Here is a 21,245-nt window from a genome sequence, read left to right as displayed (position 1 = left end):
ACCTTGACATGCCCGCCATAAAAGACACAGCAGCTTCGAGAACTACAAACAACTAGAAAGGGACTTGAAGGAAAGTTGGAGCCAAATGAATAAATCTTGTGTCGGGTCAGGGTGGCCGAAATTGCACTTCTGCCTAATGGTCATAAGCTTTGGGTTTCCTGTGGTTCCTGAACTGGACCAGGCAGGTGAGGGAGAATGCGTCCACTCCCCACTGTGGGCTCCCAAGGATTCCCACCAAATTAGAATACTGTACCAGCCCTGGGAACTAAATTTATCCTGCAGGCTCACCCAGATCAGAATGTTCTCTGCTACAAGAGATCCTGTCCCTCACTGTCCTCATCCTTCTTTTGTCCAGAGACAGGCAGTATCGTCTGTAAAATTCAGCCCTGTCAATTCAGCTTGAAACACACACACACACACACACACACACACACACACACACACACACACGAAGCCAGCCCTCAGTGACAGACACCATAGGTTTAGATATGAAAGACAGGAAAGATTGGAGGAAGAGAGGAGAGCCAGGTGGAACAAGGAAGGTTTAGATGATGCTGATAAAGGGCCAAAAAAGAAACGGAGAAGAGGAAAAATTGTCTCAGAGCGGCGGCTGGAAAGTTCTCCTGCTAGAAGCCAAGGTCGTCAGTTCCTGAGCACGTCAACTACTCCTTGACAAGCCACAGGCAGCTTATCTCCTGCGTCTCCGCTGGCTGCATTTGCACCTGCCCAGCCAAGTACAAACTGAGAAGCCCCAAGTCTTGGGTGACAGTCATGCTCCTGCAGGCAACAGCCAAATCTTAAGACAGGAGCCCATCCAGCCAGCACTCCGGGAGGGTGACCGTGTGGGCCAGGCCCCCTCCCCAAACCTGCAGATGGCATGCTGCAGGCAAAGGAAAGACCAAACTCCCTGAGGGTGGTCGCAGACTCTGGACTGCTTGGGAACACAGTATTTTTAGGTGGAGGCTGTGCTTGGGAACAATAAGAGAAGGGCAAAATTATAAAATCCTGAGGTTCTTTTAAAGTCTCAGGGCAGTTCGCGCTAAACATCTCAGAAGATCCGACAGAGCAAAACAAACTCAGCTCCTTAAAAGCCCTGATCGTGGCGGCTCGAGTCCTGTCCGTGAGATTACAGAACCTCAGATTCTGGGGTCCGGAGGGGTGTGTTTCCCTGCCTCCCACTCTCGAACAAGCGTGTACCAGGTGGCTGTCATCTTTATTCCTAAAGATTCCCCCAAAGAAGGAGCTTTTCCCCACGTTTCCTCCAGCCCAATCCTGTGCTTTATTTAGAGTCAGTGCAAGTGACTGGGGTGGGGGAGCCTCCCCCAGTCTCTCCACCCGGCTCACCCCTTGTCTTACTACTGACTAGTGATGTTTTCTCAGTCCTACGTAAAAATGCTTTGCTAACACAACTTGGGGATCCGTTCCCTGACTTCCCTAAGCCCCTCCCAACCAACAGTTAGGGGCTACTTCCACCGTAGACATGGACCCCTGATCTCTCCTGCCCCGACTCACCAGGATCTGGCTCCAGCCTTGCTTTTCATTCTCACATCTCACCATTCCCTCCCACCCCCAGAAGCTCTGAGCTTTCCTGCTCCCCAAACCACCTCAAGCGGGTCCCTCCACCTAAAGCACCTTCGCCCCACCTGCACCTTCAGCAAGTCCAGACCCATCTGAAAGCCCCTGCACGGCGGGGGCATCATTCCCATGGGGGGCGTCCTGGCTGTGCCGGGCGCACCTTCGCTGGGCAGCCAGCTCTCAGCTCTTGGCAGCCCAGGCGGGAGTCTGAGTGTTTATCTCCCTTTTCGATCACAAGCCCGGTTAGGGCAGGGACATTGCCGTCCTTGTGGTGCTCGGCTCAGAACAGACCTTCAATAGTTCTGTGCAGAGTGAATTAATCACCTTTTGTCCAGTCCTCAGGGGAGGTGGACAACCGTTGCTATTTCTAACAGCAGCAGGAAGACAAATATTGCCCTGCCCACCCCTTCACCCCCCATTCCACACACACACCCAGGGGTGGTCATTTCTTTTAGCTCTCAAATCAATAAGGTTTCTAGTACATTCTAGCAAGAGGCACCAGGGGTGCCAGGAGGAGCCTTGGCGAGCATTCAGCTGCCTGCCCAGTTTGCACAAATGAGGGAAGTGAGGTCAGCGAGAGGCAGGGCCTATGGTCGCCGACACCACCGGCAGGGTCCGTGGTGTACCTGCCGGTGGTACTGAGTTCACCTGGCCCGTGGCTCCACCGTGGCTGGTCACTGATCTCTGGTTTGTGGCCATGGCCAGGGGAGCCCCAGGTCAGCAGTCACGGCCAAGGCCAGCAGCTGTGGCTGAGCGTGGCTTTGGGCGTGCTGGAGCCCCAGGGGCATGTGACCACGCACAACACTCTATATACAGCCTGTTGGGGCAACGTTGTGACAATCCAATCCTGCCCGATGGCCAGCGCCCACTTCATGCTTTCATCTCAAAGACCGTGGGCAGCAGAAACGGGCCCGCCCTGCCCTGCCCTGCCCCAGAGTCCAGCTCAGTGGACACTGGGCGACTGCACAGCGGGGCTCAATGGGGGGCGGCCTGGGAGGAGGAAGCAAGAACCACAGCCCACGGGAGGCCACAAAGCGTTTAGAAGAGAAAGATGTGCGAATCCTTGAACTTCATTTTCTCCATTCCTCCATTTTTAACCCAACACAAGGAAGCTGAGTCCCCCAGATGCCATTTCTGGGTCCACCTGTGTCAATGGTTTGGTGAATCCAGCAGTCAGGCTCACGGAGTATGAAAGAAGCGGAAGCCGGGAGGCCCAAACACGCCTGTTGGGTGAGATGCTACAAGCCCTGGAACAAAGGGCTGAAATGAATGCGGGGAAACTAACAGAGACCAGAGAAAGGTGCAGTTCTTGCCCCCAAAAGCCAACTGTACAAGCAAGGATGGGGGACAGGGGGCGGGGAGCCTGTTGTTTAGCAGCTCTGGGAAGAAGAGAGGGTTTTAGTAAACATTCCATTCAGTTGCAAGTAAAAAGGCACCAGCTGTCTTTGGGGAGCAGTAAAGAAGTGAAAAAGCAGGTAGGCGGCCCAATACTGACAGGCTGGCACCCCTGGGCAGAGCAGTGGGGGCAGGACGGAGACAGTGCTCCTATAATAACTGTGCCAGGGAAGTTGGGGTGTTTCATCTGAAGAGAAGACCTTGGGAAGTCCTGTGTCCAACCTGGGGAGGGGGGACTGGGTGTCCCTGTTACCACAGGGATGGTCACAAGGAGGAGGTAATAAGTGTGGGGAGACAGGTGGCTGCCGAAGCCTGGCACGCCCAGGCCACCTGCAGCCCAGGGCTCAGACAACGTTGGCATATGGGTAGTCAGGTGTGGTCCTGAGGGCCAGGGGACTGGCAGGGACTCTATAGCTCCAGGCAAGCAGTGAGTGGCACAGGAAGCAGGAGCCAGCCCCTCAGAGGACCCCACCAGGCAACCAGGGCTTCTAGGAGCCCAGCAGAGGCCGAAGTCCCAGCACTGATGGCCAGAATGTCACCCTGAGATGGCAGCCCCCAACTCCCTGCAGTGCTGTACCCCATCCTTGGGGTGGGCATGGCGCCCAAGGGGAGGACAGCAGGGAAACCAGGATAAGAAAGGGCATCTAACAGGCAGAGGAGCCACCAGAGGGCAGAGCAGAGGCTGGGGGTCCCCTCTGGAGGTGTGGCTCGGGGCGGGGCGCAGGTGCTGCTGCAGGGTTGGCCCAACAGCGTGTGGGTGGTGGTCAGCCCTCCCTCCGACATGGTCACTCTCCTCACCCTGTCCTGGAGGGGAGTCCCACGGTCAGCCCGGCTCCCAGGTGTCCTCAGGCACTGCGGAAACTCCGGGAAGGGCACAGTTGGGGGACGGGGCTCTCCCCGAGGCAGGGCAGCCTGACAGGCTTGGAGACAACAGTCAAGCCTGGCCTGAGTCCCGCCCTGCCTCTCTCGCCGGTCGTACACGACCTTGGACACATCACAGAATCCACCTGGCAGGACTGTCGTGAGGATTCAAAGACAGCGACACACAGAGGCCACCATCATTATCATTTGTGGGTTACCAGCCCTTTTCCAAATCTAAACTTGGAATCAGAACCCGGGCCTGTGATGTGAGGGTGTGAGGACAGGGTGAAAGGCAAGTTCAGAGGCTGAGCCCTGGGGGGTGCTGGTAGGAGGTGAGTGGGTGAGGAAAGTTCACCAGGGGCCCAGACACCCACCCCCATGAGCCACAAAATGACAAAGCCAGTTCTAGAGCTGGATGGTGGTGATGGCTGAACAACAGCGTGGGCGTGTTCACGGCCACTGAACTGTGCACTTAAAAAGGGGTTCAAACAGTAAATACCGTGTTATGTATATTTTACCACAATTGAAGAAATTTTTTTTAATGACAGAGTCACAACTTGGGCCCAGGTCTACTGACCACAACCCTTCCCACCGCCGGACACGTTCGCATTAGCGATGAAGGAAATGGCTGAACTTTGTCTGAACTGCATTCAGTTATTTAATTCAAAGATAAACGAAGCCCCATTCACATCTTTTCCAATGACTGGGCTTTGGAGAATTTGAGCAGTGATTTTGCTATCTTTTCTCTTAAAAAGAGGAAAATGTCATTTTACCAGATTCCTTTTAAACAGGAGACTAGAATTATCAGAATTTTCTTGGTGGTACGATGCAATGGTCATTGTAAAGAAGACTCCACACACTAACACATCTACAGTGCCTCCCAATTTCCCAAATCCTTGGAGCGTCCATTATCTTCAGCCCAGATGTAGAATCACTGAGCTCCTACTATGTACAACACCTTTTACTGACCGGCACAGCAGGAACGACCACCGAGATGGCGAAGAGAAGAGATGGCCCGGTACCCTCACTGAGCTCACAGGGGAGCGCCTGTTTCTTCATCAGGAGACCCCCCTGCAGTGCTTTCAAAACACACCCCCAGGCAGTGGGGTTCACAGACGTGGCACAGGAGAGCTGATGCCTTTCCCTGATTGAAAACCACCGCTGTAGGGGAACAGGTCACCGTTTAAAAAGAGAAACAATAACAATACTAAATGTAATAGGAGTAATTAACTCTGAAAAAGTCACGGAAGTTCTATACTGTCACCCTCAGGGAGACAGAACATTCTGTTAAGTTGACACTCATTCCCCAGTGACTTTGGAGCAGTGGGAGTTTGCATTCATGGAAAAAGGTGGGAACTCAGCCCTGAGGAAGGGAACTGGCCACTGACCATATGTATCCTAAAAGCTTTACGATGTCTGACCAGTTTATATTGGTAAGAGACTTAAGAGGAGTCACCTTTATACTTTAAGAGGTTGGAACCCAAGAACTCTATGATTGTTTACTACTTCAAGTTCAAGGCTATATTAAGGGGACAGCCTGCTCCCTTAGGAGAAGGGACAGATTGCGTGGACAGTCCCCCGCTAGAGTTTCCTGAATACAAACTCTGTTGGCCATTGTTAGCAAAACCATTCACAGCTACTCAAGCTCCATTTTTCTCTCCTTGTCACTGAGCAGCCTTCAGACATGGAATCCCAGAGATCATCTGGTCCAATCTGCCGACTTTACAGATGACAAAACCGAGGTTGAGGGAGAAGTAGCCGGTTCAAGCTCACCCAGTGATTGGGATCCCAGACGGACAGGCCACAGGCCCTTCCTATCAGGAAAAGGTGGCAGAGGCCTACTGGGCAGAAACCCCGCCAGTAGGACGGCACCGGGCTGCTTTTCCTCAGAACCCTTTCCTTCACACAGCTGCCCACGTTGGACGGGGATCTCTCGTGTCCCTGAATTACAGCAGAAGCTTCTTGAGAGGAGAGCCGGCGACCTCACTCCCCAGTATCCAGGGTGAGGACAGGGTGTGCTTTCCACAGCAACACACCCATGGCTGGATTCAGCTGCCCAGGGCCCCCTCTCCTGAGCCAACAGGGGAGGAGCATGGAGGTGAGGTGACACCACCTTTCCATTCATGAACCGATACCTCTGAACCCAGTTTGCCCTCTGTCCCCCTGCTAGGGCTCAAGGGCAGAGGACTCCCCTAACATCCTGGAAGCGCGGAACTGAAGAAGCTTCTGGAGGACTTGGCAAGAGGCATTTGCCTGCAAGTCAAGAAAGCCCCAGCAGGCTGACCTCAGAGTTCTGGGGCTGTCCCTCCTGGCTGAGGCAAGCCTTCACATGCCAGGGGTGGCAGTTTTCACACCTGTTAACAGACCCTGCACACGCCCTGTTAAGAAGCATGACACAGGGTGACATTTCCAAGTGACAAAACAGAAAGTCAATACAGGCAGCTGAGAAAGCCCTGCTGTGACACCTGGCTTGCAGGCCCTACCGCTCTGGGCCGTGAGACTCAAGGACCAGGAAACAGCAGCGAGGCCTTCAAACCTACAGGCAGGGGCAGCGGAGAAGGATGACCCTCGCTCGGTGAGGCAGAAAAGATTAAACCCACGTGTTTAAATATTTAGCAAATAAAACCAAAATGTCACACACAGACTGCCAGGGCTGGTGTGGTAACCATGGCAATCCATGGCTAGTAGCAGGGCCACTAGTGAAGAGGTGCTGGGACTGAGGCCACCAACAAGAGGGGACGAGCGGATGGCGGGCAGGACCACAGTGGGCATGGCCAGCTTGCAGGGGTCGCCCTCTGAGACCCTCCACCCCTTATGATGAAAAGCACAGGCCAGAAACCAGGGCTTCTCAGACTGGGCTCTCAGCCTCCTAGAGACCCTGTTTTCTCTCTGCAGATGAGGGGAGAATAAATCCGCCCCAAATGCCCCCCGGGTTTGTCGTCCATTCGTTGGTTGACATGTGTTGAATACCTGCTAGGCACTGGGCGCTCTCGGCTCTGGGACACGACAGTGATTCCCTGTCAGTCAGTGCCCATCGCCGTGGACACGCAGCCAGGGAGCAGGCGTGGGCAAGAGATAGTGCTTACAATTCCACAGGAGATATGCGGTGTGAGCCACCACCTACAAGGAGTGTCTTGCCCAGGGTGTGGGGTTGGCAGGAGAGACGCCTGGGGGAGGAAACACCTATGCTGAAACCTGAAAGTCCAAGAGGTGACGGCAGGCAGCCCAGAGGTCTGATACTACAGGTGAGAACACTCCCAAAAATACAAAGCACTAGACAAGAGGCGGTGCCTCCATCGTCCCTGAGGTAGCGGCTAGCGTGCCGGCAGCCTCTCCGTCTGGGAAGGAGACGTCTCTGTGCTGACAAGGACGCACAGAGTTCGGACTACGCAGGCTGTGACGAAGGCGGAGCTGCTGCTCACCTTCTCGCCTTTCTTTCCAGCCAAACCAGGCGTGGGAGGGCTGGTAGGGGGCAGGGGGTGGCCCCGCCAGGCACGGTCCCCCTGGAACACACTCCCCGTTCCCAGTCTCCTATGTGCTGCTATCTATCCAGGGAGAACTTCTCGAGAGGGGAGCAGGAGGTGCATGTGAGACACCACTTGGCAGAGGAGTCACCACCTGGAATGTCCCGTCGAGCTCCACACTGGAGCCACCGTGGGTGCTCAGCGCTGCCTCCTCGTCTCTGCACAGCACACCGGGGTTCAGGAGCTGATGTCCTCAGACCAAGCAGGCTGAGAGGGCCGTCTGTCAGGAGGTCTTAGGATCTCAGGGGTTCCCAATCCATTCAGCACAGAAGGACGGCCTCAGCCATTGGCCCATCTCTGAGCCCAGTGAAGGCAATTCAAATTCATCAGCCAACCAGCCAGGGACACCCTTAGATGTCTTTCAAGGGCCTGCAAGGACGGAGACCCCAGCCCCACTGAGGGTAGGCAGCTGCCATCTCCCCTGGAGGACAGAGGCACCTTCCTTCCCTTCTCTCTCCACTCCCCTAAAATGCTCCAGGCCAGTTTCAGCCCAAACACACAAGGTTTCTGTTCCCAATGAACACAAGTGTCAGTTAAAGCCTGTGAAATGTGCCTGGTCCTCTGCGGCAACGTGGCGTTTCCTACACGCCTCATATTAAGGCTCCTACTGGCCTGCGTCACATGGGTCACAGCTTCTAAAGGCAGGGGTCGGGTCGGAATTACTTCTGGATTCTCAATGCCGGACATAAAGTACCTACAGGTAAGTTCAGGATGTGACCTGAAGCTACTTTCTTCTACAGGGAGAAGGGAGGGTGAGGACACAGAGAGGAACTCAGCGGGAACCGTCCTGCCCGTCCCCCGATGGAAGATACCACGACCTCACTTCGCAGTGGGACCCGGTAGCATCTGGGCCGGTGACACACCTGCATTCCAGACGCCCGAGTCCCCGTCACCCAGAAGGGCGCTCTGAACAGGGGACATCATGACACAGCGGGTGAGCCTTTTTGCAACGTGAGACATCTCTTGAGTATAATTGATGTCCTATAATTTGAAGTAACTTCCCTGTCAGCTGAGACCTCTACTTTTACATACTGAGTAAATTAGAAGTCTCTCCTTCTCCTGGCCCTGCGTGTCGAGTTCATGAGGTTGAAGGCCTCATGATGTCTTGTCACTACCGTGTTTCTCTCCAGGTTGAAGCAGACTAGAAATCTCTGGAGGCCAACCCCAGATCTTGAGGGGATCCATCCTTGCAAACAAGAGTGGGTACCCGTGCCTTTGATCTGACTGATGGTTTTACTTCAAATACGGCGGAGAACCACAAACTGAAATGATCTCTAAAGTTCCCATCCATACACGGAGCATGTGACATCTGCCATTGAACTACGCCCTATCCTAGGCTCACAGCGGTGCCCCTGGTTTAATTCAACAAACATTAGTGGAGCTATGTGCCAGGCAGGTCTTACAACGTCCTGCTGCTGCGGCTTCACGAAGCACACTAAGGCTCCCCACCAGGCGCCCAGATGTGGGTATGTCTGCACCGCCCACCCCTGTCCCCAGGCTCTGAGCCAGGGGACTTCCCACCTGGGGCACTCGATCCCCTTCTGCTCCCTCTGGAGAAGTGCTGGCAGTACTCCTTCCTCTCAGGAAGCCAGTCCCCACAGGCCGCACACCAGACCTCAGAGAATTACAGAACTGGGCTCTCAGGATCCCCGGTTAACAGATGAGGAAACTGAGGCCCAAGACCACAGAGCTAAGGAATAATCTAAAACGTTTTGGAAACCAGGGATCTTGAATCCAGCACCCTTTCATTCAAAACATGCACTGCGAACACCAGCTCTTTGTTGGACACTGTAGGTCTCTGGAAATGCAAAGATTGGTGACATCACTGTCCCTGGGGTAGGGGAGAAAGACATGGAACAGAAAACTACAGTATGGCCAGCTGAGGTGCTACAAGGGGACCTCGTAGGAGCAAGGCTGACTATCTGGGCCCAAACCACTGCCATGTCCCTCTGGCAGGAGGAGGTCCATCTGTGTGCAGAAAGAACCTTACGGGAAAAGTAAGAGGCAGAGGGAGCCAGGTCCTGGTGACAACCCAAGAGACAGCAAGTCAAGTATTGTAGGGGCAATGGAGCTAAGGGTGCAGGCGCGGCTGGGCCAGCGTGGGGAGGAAGCCCACCGCCTGCTAGTACCGCAGTCATGATGGTGGGCCCAGCTCGTGCATGAACAAGGCCCAGCTGGGGCAGAAAAGGGACAGAAGTTTCCATTTCGTGAACACCCGCTCTACTGTTCTCTACTGTTACCAATCCTAAGAGTTCAGAAAAGTGGGTGATATGACTCCCATGCTTCAGATGGGGAGACTGAGGTGCAGAGAAGTTCTTAGTGGCCCAAGGTCATCGAGGCTGAAGTGTGTGAGCCAGGATTCCATACCACTGATGTCAGATGTCACTTTGTTTCTCTAAACTGTGAGTGCCAGGCCAAGGTAAGTGAACGAAATAGAGTCCTCAGCTGCCCATGATTAGGGCAAAGCAGAGTGAGCTGTGAGCTGAGATGGGACAAAGGGTGCCCAGCTAGGTGCTGGCCTATCAGCCACATGGCCACACCACCAGCCCAGAACTAAGGTCATGACCACAGTGGGGCAGGAACAGGTCTGACAACCAAGGCTGCAGGCCCTGAGCTGGGAACAAGGACCCCAGGAGAATCAGAGGGAGGCGCGCCTGGCTCTTCCAATCCCAATGCCTGGAGTGGAATGAGGGAACAGCCAGGCTTAGAGGTACCGTAGTGGGGGTATGGCTGGGACCCGCTCGTGTTCCCCCAGACAAGCCTGCATTGTAGCTGAGCTCTGTGATTCTGCCTTTTTCTTTGGCCTGGGTCACACCTTCTGCACAGGTCAGGTGACATATAACAAAGAGTCCCTCCAGTTGAGGACATGGGGGCTGAAGGAGGCTGACGGACTCCCTAGCCCCGTGGCTGGTTTTGGGTGTGTGGAACCTGGCCGGGGGCCCAGACCGACTCCTGCTGCGTTCCCTCCGGCCTGCGCGCCTGGTTCCTTTCTGGAGCTAACTGCACAATGGTGTAGCTCAAAGGCCACATGATTTGTCCAGTACCAATTCCAACAAGTGGCTTGGTAGCAGCTGGGACTCAGCCCTCAGAGCACACCTCTGTGCACCTGGGACCACCAGAGACTACAGAGCCCCAGCCTCATGGATCAGTGTCCCCTGGTCAGCGACAGACGGTGCAGCCCTGCAAAGGTGGCCTGGAGCCAAGGCCTCCGTGTCCAGGCCAGCCGTGGCCCCGACACTCAGCCAGAAAGCAGACCCTGTCTCTAGGAGGGGGCACTCACCCCCACATCTGTCTGCACCCCGACAACGCTGAGGACAGCTTACCGAGTGCTCTCTCGTACTCTCCATCATCACAATAACCCGTCAGAGGTGGAACAAAAGCTCCCACGTTCCAGCCCAGAAAGGTCACGGGCTAACCAACGACACACCGTGAGAAGAGGTCACGGCTGAGGCCCAGCCCCAGCCGTTCTGACTCCGAGTTCTGGCCTTTGTCAATCTCTCGCCACGGGCCAGACATGGCCGTCTCTGTGTTCCCCCAGCCAAAGTACCGGGATTGTATCCAGATTCTGTGTGTGAGGAAAAACACCTGGATACCCAGGTCCCCAGTGGAGCAGGCCAGCCTGAAGGGAGGGTGATGGGGAGACTCAATGTCACAAGAAGACACCGCAGACCTGCTCCCTCCTGCCTGCCCTTCCCAACCCAGGTCAAACCATCTTCCCGACGTCGGCCAACTGGAAATGCACCCGGGGGGCCCAGCCAATATTTCTCTGGGTGCCAAGTCACTCCTGAGCATCAGGAAACAGAGGCTTCTGACCACAGCCACCTTCTACTCTATCTAGAAGATGACTCTGCCCAGCCCGGCAGGGGCCACCAGTAGATTCGTGTGTGTGACACAAAGCAGGTCTGCCTCCCTGCAGGAGAGGGGATGGTTCCATGACTCCAGTTCATGAAAGAATCCAGCAAGAGACAGAAAAGTCAAAGCGACTCAGAGGGGCTCTCACAGGAAGAGGTGGAACACAGACTGCCATCCAAACCGTGGAGCCACGTTTACATGAATCCCTGATGAAGGTGACGTCGCAGTTGTTCTAACGCCACAGGGCAGCCCCACAGTTCCCTTTTGCGTGACGGCCCAAACCGAGAGAACAGCCATGATCTTGGACACCGTCTTACGAAATCACCCAAACAGCGGCTTGGGGGTGGGTGTTGGGGGTGAAAGGAATGGCTCCCACGTGAGGGGCGAGGGCCAGGGCACCTACCTGGACTTCACGTGTGTGATAGGCGATGATCAGACCCAGGAGAATAATGGTGGACAGGCTGATAAGGCATTTCAGGGCCAGCGAAAACATGGACTCCTGCAGGAGAAACAGAGAGAGACAGTTAGGCATCTCGTTTTCCTCTGAGGCCATGAAAAGGGGGAGGCATGGGGGCAAAGGAGGAAATGTCACCAGCCCCTCCTGGGAGCAGCTAGGGTACAAAGGAAAGCGCTTTGGGCTGGGCTGTGGGCCAGAGGAGCTCCTGGAGAGAAAAGGCGTCTGCACTGGAGCACAGGGGGTCCCGGGCAGGAGAAGGCCCCGGGGATCCCTCCTGCTGAGCACGGGGGACGAGGGGTGTGCTCCTTGGTCTCCACTGCAGCCCTCCACCCCAGCTTCTGTTTCTAGGGTGAAATCATTTTCGCATTCCTGGGATGAACTCTGTCGGGGCATGATGTATTATGTTTGTTCTGCGCGACTAGATTCAGTTTGCTGATGTGTTGTTTAGAATTTTTGCCTCCGTGCCCATAAGTCCTATGAACATAATTCTTGTGTGTACCGCTATTACGTGGTTTGGGCATCAATCCTGTGCCAACCTGGGCCTCTCTTTTCTCTTAACAAACCTGAACCATAGGATTCCCAAGGTCCCTTCCATCTCTGACCAAGCAGAATTCTTTCAGGAATGAATTAGAATGTCCTGGCAGCTGCTCTCGTTGCCTGTTTTAGGCCAAGGGCAGGGAGGGGGGCAAGGGTGGCAGAGGAGCTACTAGGGAGGGAAGGAGGCTGACAAAGGGAGGCCCTGGGAAGGAGCCCCCAGGGGTCCCTCCTGCTGAGGACGGGCTACTTGGCCTTCACTGCAGTCGTCCAGCCCCCAGGAAGCTTGGAGAACCCACGTGGCTAGGAGCCCAGGCTCCGGGGCCAGCTCACCTGGTCCAAACTCTGACACAGCCACTTACTAGCTACGTGACCTCAGGCTGCTCACGCCACCTCTCGGCGCTCAGCTGCCTCCTGTGTCATACGGGGATAACACAAGTACCTGCCTCACAGGGCTGCAGTGGGAAATAAAGGGGTGTGTGTGTGAAGTACCCAGGCCAGCACCTGGCCATGTAAGGGTTAGCTAGTACTGTCATTTACTTCGCTGCCTCTACAAATTCAGGGCGTCTGGGTTTGGGACTTGGTGCCCTTGTGGGCATTTGCAAGCCAGGAAATAGAGCTGGCTCTCAATCCCAAAGGAAGACAGCACCCCAGCCCTGAGCAGAGGTAGCAGGTGAGCGGCAGGGGGCCTGGCCATCCTGAGAGGTGGATGCCTCATGAGAAACGGCCCCTATGCTCGGGGCTGGGTTTCTAGAAAGCACCTTACGGTTTACAAGGTGCTTTCCCATATTGCTTCTCATCCATCCCCATGACAGCCCCTGGCCTTTGTCCCAGCTTTGTAGATACCACGGGCAGAGGCTCAGAGGGGTGAGCGGCCTGTGCCAGGGTTCAAAGCCAAGGCCTCCGACTCCCAGCCTAGAGCACAGCCCATAAGCCCTCAGGCTCACTCTCCAATGGGAAACAGAGTAGAAACGTGAGAAGTGTCCATTTAAACAGACCCAAATGACAGCTTGAGACAATAACGGAAGGTACTCCAAAGGTAGGGTATGATGAATCGCCTGATGAAACTCAGAGTGGGTGGGGGGACAAGGGAGGGAGACATCAATGTCAAGAAATCTCTCAGAGGCGGCGTAACATGTGGCTGAGATCTGCAGTGTTGTCCAATATGGCAACCACTAGAGGAAGTTCAAGGCTCGGACTTGAACCTGGGACTTCCAGATGCCGAGATGCTCCCATCCAGCCCCTGTAGACTGAGATGGAATGAAAGCAGCTCTCCCAGGCATCTGTCAACCTGCCGTTCATTTATCTGACATAGTTTCTGGGGCCCACTTTGTGCCAGGCATGAGCTAGCACTGCGGGGCCAGGAGAGAAGTAAGGAAGCAGCTCATTCATTCATTCATGCACTCAGGACACATTCCAGCCATCTCTCACTCCTTGAGCACCTACTAGAATTCAGGGTATTAGAGGCTGCAGAATATCTACAGAGGGCCCCTGCCCAACAAAAGCTTCCTCTGCGGTTTAGATACCAACTCTGACTTTCTAGAACCCTGTGTGGGGTCGTCCAGCTGTGGGCAAAGGTCTCCATTATGCGCTGCCCAGATGATGGCCTGAACCTGAGCCACTTTCCTTTAGCCTCTGCCGTGGTCTACAGTTTAAGGAAGGGCAGCCTGCGATCATTAACTCAGCACACACGTATGGGGGTGTCCACACGGGGACCGGTACTGGCTGCTCCAGTTCTGGGCACAAAGGAAAACAGACCACAGTTCCAGCCCTTAAGAAGGTTCTGGTCCTTGAAAACACTACTTGATGCCTAAAACATGACCCAAACCATCAACCTAGTTGGGGCTGAAGAGAGCAGGCAGTGAGTTCAGGGCCACGCAGACTGTTTTAGGATAAGACAAACCCTACAAGAACCAACTGGGGACAGCTCACAATGTTTTCGAGCCAGAAATGACCAGAAGTTTCTTTTCAAAGGGGTCTCAAGGCATCTGGGAAGCATCAGGTCTCCCCGGGGAAGGGTTTGGGATGGGCTGCACATTTCAACCTCTAATTTATTCCTTTTGGCAGAAATTAGCTGAGATCATTATCCAGGTCTATTTCCATCATTTTACATAAGCGGGAAACTCCCACCCATGGCTTTGGCTGGTGCTCACTCCTTGGCCAGCTCCAGCCCCCTCGGGAGAGGAGCTGGGCACTGGGTCAGCTCACTACTTTACACGTTTCCTCGCATCCTCTCGCACATGTCAATAAACCATTAATCGTTTTCAAAAGCCGGAAAACGTGTCAACAAATAGAAAAATAGTAAAATGTTGCATTATCATCTTTTCTTTGCTGCCTGAGCTCCAATGAAGCTTGAAATCGATATGGTTCTTGGGTGATGACAGCGACTCGAGGGTGGCTAATTAGCTGCCATACGTCACGTCTTGGGAACCTGCCATACCTGCTCTGCCCCCACTCACTCCCATCCGAAGGCTGAGAAGGACTCAGAGAGCTGGGTGGGAGTCCTTTGGCCAACTGGTCAACCCTTCTCTGCAACTCTCAACTTTTCAACAACCGAGTAATACTCCTAATACACAAACGTGCTTAGGAAGGATACCCCATCAGATGAGAGTGATTTTTAAGTCATGTATTCCCTCATGCCCACAAGTACTAGGGAGGTTCAGGAAATTTAAGAACAGCCAGTGATGGAGCACTGAATGAGGGGAGCTTCATGATATAATATCAAGTGCAAAACCCAGACCCCAAAACGATACATGTATATTTCCTTTTTTTTTTTTTTAAAGTTTTTCGGTGTAAAAAACAGACTATAAAATATAGTACCATGTTATAAAGTGGCAGGGTACTCCACTCACAGCCCGAGGTTGTCTGCTTCTGCCAGGGAGACTGAGTCCAGCAATGCTACATTGATACTGTATTACTCTTGTGCTCTGAGTACAATAGATGCTTAATAAGGGCTTCCTGAAACTACTTGGTAATAGTACTTTCATTTTACCTAACATTATTGAGTACTAACTGTGTACCAGGCCCCAGACTAGGCCTCCTACGCAATTCACCTCACATCCTCGCCTGACAGACGAGGTTATAATGTCTCCATTTTACTGATAAAGAAACCGAGGGTCAGAGAGATCAGGGACTTTTCCAAGGTCACACAACTAGCCCAGATTTTATATAGTATATACCAGGTGTTTCTATATACCATGTTTCTTCAAATGAACTTGGCGTCCCTGTGGGTTCCTGTCTCCCCAGTGGAGGCTGACTATAGCCACCCGGGGGCGGGGGCCGCAGGGTTGGAGCATGGACGGCATTCCTGCAAGATGCCCCCGTCAGGTGGCCCCTGTTCTGCTCCAGGCCATGAGCCAGCCCTTCACAGATCTGTGATTTCTCATTGATGAAAATATCTTTAATAAAGCACTCCTGTAGGGCTTACCATGCAAGGTGGCATCACCGACCCATTTTTATAGAGGAAACTGAGGCTCCCAGAAGTTACCTAGCTTGTCCAAGGATGTGCTGACAAATGACAAAGTCAGGACTGAAAAAGCCAGGATTTACTCCCTATCTGTCTGCCTCCAGGTTCTGTGCTGCCCTTGCGCCAACACCCCCTGCCTGCTCCACCTGCCCCACCGTACCCCGCCAGCTTCCGGTTTCTGCACTGCCTCTGTCCTTCCTCCCCCGAGGCTGTGCACACTGTTATGAAGAATGTTCCCCGGCTTCTGAGCCAGCCTGTAAATTGCTCTCCTGGCCTGCCTTGAGGCTTCCCAACACGGGCCAGAATTGTAATGAGTACGGTAGATCTTCCCAGAGACTTTGAAGTTCTAAACGTGTTTTATTGTTTGGAAGATCTGAAAAGAACAGAAAACTATACTTGCAGGCAGAGCCCTGGAGGGGCACTAAACAGAAGTGAAATACGAGCATCAGCTTAACCAAGACAAGGACATGCAGGTGCCTTCACCCACCAAGCTGATACCCCCAAAGTGTGTGTGTGTACACATACCGCGTCTCTCCGAAAATAAGACCTAGCCCGACCACCAGCTCTAATGCGTCTTTTGGAGCAAAAATTAATGTAAGACCCAGTCTTATATTATATTAGACGGGGTCTTATATTATATTAAGGCCGGGTCTTATACTAAAATAAGATCGGTCTTATATTAATTTTTGTTCCAAAAGACACATTAGAGCTGATGGTCCGGCTAGGTCTTATTTTCGGGGAAACACGGTATGTGGTCCATTCATGATTTTTGTCACTGCCTGGAACCCCCAGAGGGGGTTACCATCTAAAGTCTGTATTTACTGAATTAAGATCTACATTTTGGGTATTCAGTTTGGGAAATAATTGATTTACAAAATCTTTTCTGTTTAATAAGGTCAGCTTTTCTTTCAATTTCAAGCAGAGTCGCCAAAATTGATTGACATTCAGCGTCAGCTTAATACTGTGACTCTGTCATGGTTGTCCTAATTAGATTCTCTTGCTAATTAATGCTATGCAAATTACAACCAGTCACATCCACAGGCAGGGAAGACCACAATCCCGGTTACTGTTCTCGGAGGAGACACGGCTTCTCTCCCCAGCCTGGGGCTTTCACAGGAGCACCATGCCCCTGCTTTCCTCCCCTCTCCGCGCTCATGCTGCCCTTCTCTCACAATCACTCTTCCTCTCTGCATCCTTCGCCCTCATGCTCATCTCTTAGCTCAGCTCTATCTTCCCGTTGAGCTGCCTGATTTCAATATAGTCATGGCTCTTCCCGGCATCCTCAGAGTGACTGCCCAGCCTGGCTGCTCCTGGAAGTCAGCCACCAGAACGCTATTTTGGTCACCCATAGTCCAGAGGGGAATCACTCAGACGCCCCTGTATCCTTGGACTATCCAACTTGAAAGCAGGAGAAAGAGGATTGTCACAAGGGAATGGGACGGTGGGCCCTGGGGACCTCAGAGGGCACCTAGATCTCCAACAGGCCTGAGACAGGGAAAGTTCCAAGAACCCAAGTCACTTTATAACCAAGATGACTCAGGAGCTGGGCCCTGGGCTTAGCCTCAGAGGGCCCAGGGGATCTCCACCTCCTCCGTGGAAAATGCCTGGCTTTGGATAAGTCACTTCACTCTTCTAAGCCTCAGTCCCAGCAGTAACATGCAACTCTTGGACCAAAAGTCTCTGAACTTCAGCTAAGTCTAATGGCCGATGGCACACCTTGGCCATGATACACACAGATCACAGGGACACTCCAAACCCTTCCTTCCTTCCTTTTTTCCCTCCTTCCTTCCTTCCTTCCTTCCTTCCCTACTTCCTTCCTTCCTTCTTCTTTTCCCAAGCATTTCTGTACCTGATGAAATTGTGAGTGTGAAATGGTCAGCAACGAAACTTAGTCATGCCATCTTTTCCTCAAACACAACACAGTGGCCAACAAAGATTACCATTGTCTCTTTCTCAGTAACATGGGATTTAAAATCAAAACACCAGAATTCAAGTCACATCTTTGCTGCTCACTAGCTGTGTGACACTGGACCTGTCACTTAACCTTTCTGGGCCTCTATTGCCTTCTCTGCAAACCAGGTCTAACAGGACCTCCTCTCATCTTACTCTCCGGTGTTGGAGGATGAAATGAAATAATGCCTATAAAAAAGTCTTTTTTTTACACAAAGAAAAATTCACAATCTCTTGTATCCAAACACCCTTATTCTTGCTGCACAGAGATCAGCGCAGGTGAGCTCAATCAGAAGCATTTCCAATATCAGCATTTTAGGGGTGCAACAATTTACAAAGGTACTCCCCAGCATTTCAGAAAGAAGACACCTTTGGCAGTCTGCAGGGGGCCAAACGTCCAGTCACTCAGCCATTCACACTATGAATATTTAGTGAGCATTTACGGTGCCCAGGTCCTGTGCTGGGTACTTGCAAAATGCCAGGGATTTCCCCACCCCACCCCTGGCCTACTGAGCCTGAATCTCACCAGGCAGATGAAGGGGCAGGTGAACAGGGCGTGGAGGAGCTGCAGACTGGGACAGTTGGAAAGGGAGAAGACATGCCAATGTGTCCTAAATGACCAGGGCACGACCAGAGGAGGTGACCCTAGAGAGGCAGCTGAACCTGAACTTGACCCTACATCCTGGGCACGTCTTTACCAGGTCCCAGGGGCTGGAGACAGCGCTGAACATCCCTGCTGCCTTTTCTGCACCTGAGTCACCTTACAGGGAGTTTCTGCTCCGGCTCATACCTCCCCCCACCCCACCCCCGCCCCCACCCAGGGCTGGGGAAGGCGTGAGGCATATCCCCAGTGCCAGGAGCGCCAAGGTGAAACCAGACACACTCTCCACTCTGTCCCAGATGCGGGCAGGGACCTTCTGAGTCAGCTGACCAGGACCAAAAAGGGGAGGGTCTGACCGGTACCCATGGGAACATGGCTTCTCGCAGCCCCATTCTCCATCCCCGGGTCAGCTGGACCCACCCTCTACGCTCTGTTCCTGCCTAGATGCTACACAGGGTAACCTCGACACCAAGAACCCCACTAGGCTGGCCTGGGCCCCGCACCTTCCTGAGCAGACTCTGCCTAGTGCCACCCCGTCAGCCACTGGTCTCCGCTGAGGTGACCAGAGCACTTATCACCATGTAAGCCCATTTATTCACTAATGTTATTCGCTGTCTCACACCCGCCAGGATGGGTAGTTTTCCATTTCATGGTCCACCTCTCCATGCCCATGCCTAGGACATTGTCTGGCACATAGTAGGTCAACAAATATTAGCTGAATATTGAATGAAGGGAGCAAAACTGAGACACGTGTCAAGCCGGTAGGCACCTCCACCCTGAAGTTCCAAGTGCATGGAAACAAAGGGGACATGACGAAAAGAACACCGAACGGTTCATGTATGTTGCTGTCATTGTCTTAGGGCCTCAGAGCAACCCCAACAGAAGCCCCGGAAGCTTCAGCGCCTACCCACCAACCCCGAGCGAGGAAGACATGGAGGCCAGATTCAAACCTAGGCAAGTCGGACCCAAAGGTCTGCGCTTTCTCCACCCGGTGGATCTCGTGACACCTGGGGTGTCCGTCACGGGGACAGCACCCTTCCAGGCCCAGCCTGCTCCCTGACAAGGCCCCAGTCGTGTCACCATTAAACCTCGGTCACCGGCATGACAGACTGTGAGCAGCCTTAGGTCATCCCTGCAAGTACCGCCCCGACCAGGCCTGATGTGGGGAGGAGGCGGGAAACGCTTGTGGGGTAAGGAAGCCAGTGGTCTGAAAATAAAACTCATCAAGTCAAGTTAGCCTGGGGCACTTGTTGTGGCCCTCCACTCTGTCACTCCCAGAGGAGATGGAACCTGATGTCTAGGGGACAACACGCGGTTAATAACAAGGACATTCGGTCCGAGCAGAGGGTGGCCTGCTAGTGTTCAGTGAAGCCAGTGGGATGACCAGGACGCCAATTAAGAGGAAATGATCGTCCCTAGACCTTGGCTCTCCCGCTGTGTGATGCCTCAAGGAAGAAAAGGTCATCTGGGAGCCCGAGCTACCAAAATATCAAGTCAGACAGGTCCCCCCTAAGGCCACCAACATAATTCCAATTAAGGAGCTGGTTTCCTTTACAAGATCTGAGCAGAGGGGAACTGGCATATCATGAATTCTCTGCTGCATGCTTGCTGATAATTTATTTTCCTACCCCACTTACAACACTGGCAAAGATCCCATGTGGTTCAATCAAAATTTTTATTACATGCTTGCCACGTGCCAGGCACTGTGCTAAGTGGAGGACACAGAGGTAAACATGACAGCGTAGCTCTTACGGCGGTTTGGTGCTTTCCGCGCTTAAGGCAGCCAAACGCTGGCCCTCCTGAAAGACGCTTCTGGACCCAAAGTAAGCACTCAGTGTTTGTTGGGTGAATGAAGGTATAAAGGTAAACACAGCCTCAAGCTTTTGAGCTCTATCCCTGGGCAGAACGAAACCAGAAGCAGGTGTATCTCTCCACCCGCTCCGGCAGTATGAAGGTGGGATGGAAGCCTGCCAGGCACCAACGGCCCAGGGCATTCTAGAGCTCAGGGACCTTGGCCCCAGCCCAGAACAATTAAATCAGAATCTGCACAGGTGAGGCCTGGGCACCGACATTCTAAAAAATACTTCAGTGATTCTTACATGCAGGCCAGGGATGAGACTTGCTGCTCTAGGGGCCCAAGAAAGAAGCCCAGAAGGCTGGGGCTGCGCTCGGAGCCTTGAGGAGATGCCGTTGAACAGGCAGTCAGTCATACACAAAAGCAGCGGAACCCCACAATCTTGGAGTTAAAAGGACACTTAAGAACCAACTAGTTAAATGGCCCGTGACGCTCCTCTGTAACATTCCTGGCATGGGGTCATCCCGTCTCTGCTTGATTACCTCCAGGAACAGGGAACTCACTTCCTCTCAAGGCAGCCCATCTCTACTGTGGACGGCTCTGACGTTTTCAAAGATCTGGCTGCAGCTTTCTCAGGTGCGTGACCCCCAGAAAGCTAAACAAACAAATGCCTCTGTGAAGCTTTCCGCTGCCGTGCCTATGCCAACGTCCCCGAGACAAACACCCATAACCATACAGAATGCCAGGCCGGAGGGGAGGCAGGCCCCCCCCCATTCTACATGAGGACACTGAGGCCCAGTGAGGCCGGCTCAACCTCTAACATAGAGCAGCCTGTGTGGAAGCAAAGCTTTGAGCAGGGATATTGGGGCTCCCGAGGCTATGCTCAGGGGTCGGCAGCTCCATCCACTCCCTCTTCCCTGTCTGTGAAAATATAGCAACCATGAACTTATCCGTCCTCCAAAAGCCTGGTTCCCTACCCTGGAAGTCACCTCCATGCTCCTCACCTAGCCACTCTGGCTCCTTGTCCCATAAACACTCTGCTCCTGATCACCTGTCATCCGTCCCTGCTTGTGGAATGAGTGTTCTTGGCCAGTCTGCGACTACATTACTCTTGTGGTGTCGAAACGCCCTCCGGCCTTCGGCTTTGATGAATGCACACCCGTCACGATGCATCTCACGCCGAAGGTCCCGGCCCACTCCTGCATCTCGGGAGAGCACAGATGAAGGTCTCCTGT

The 21,245-nt window shown here is 53.4% G+C and overlaps 1 protein-coding gene across 4 annotated transcripts in view; it reads right to left on the bottom strand.

Moving 5' to 3' along the window:
• Positions 1–21,245, bottom strand: part of KCNN3 (potassium calcium-activated channel subfamily N member 3) — a 149,747-nt gene that overhangs the window by 88,194 nt on the left and 40,308 nt on the right. For all 4 annotated transcript variants that reach the window (XM_081026253.1, XM_081026251.1, XM_081026252.1 and 1 more), the window contains exon 2: positions 11,611–11,706. In XM_081026253.1, coding sequence (XP_080882379.1) covers positions 11,611–11,706 — 96 coding nt within the window. The remainder of the gene's footprint in view (positions 1–11,610; positions 11,707–21,245) is intronic.

The sequence above is a fragment of the Rhinolophus hipposideros genome, assembly GCF_964194185.1.
Source record: "Rhinolophus hipposideros genome assembly, chromosome: 19".
Lineage (NCBI taxonomy): Eukaryota > Metazoa > Chordata > Mammalia > Chiroptera > Rhinolophidae > Rhinolophus > Rhinolophus hipposideros.
The sequence above is the reverse complement of the archived record's forward strand: the minus strand, read 5'-3'. Positions and strand labels throughout refer to the sequence as shown.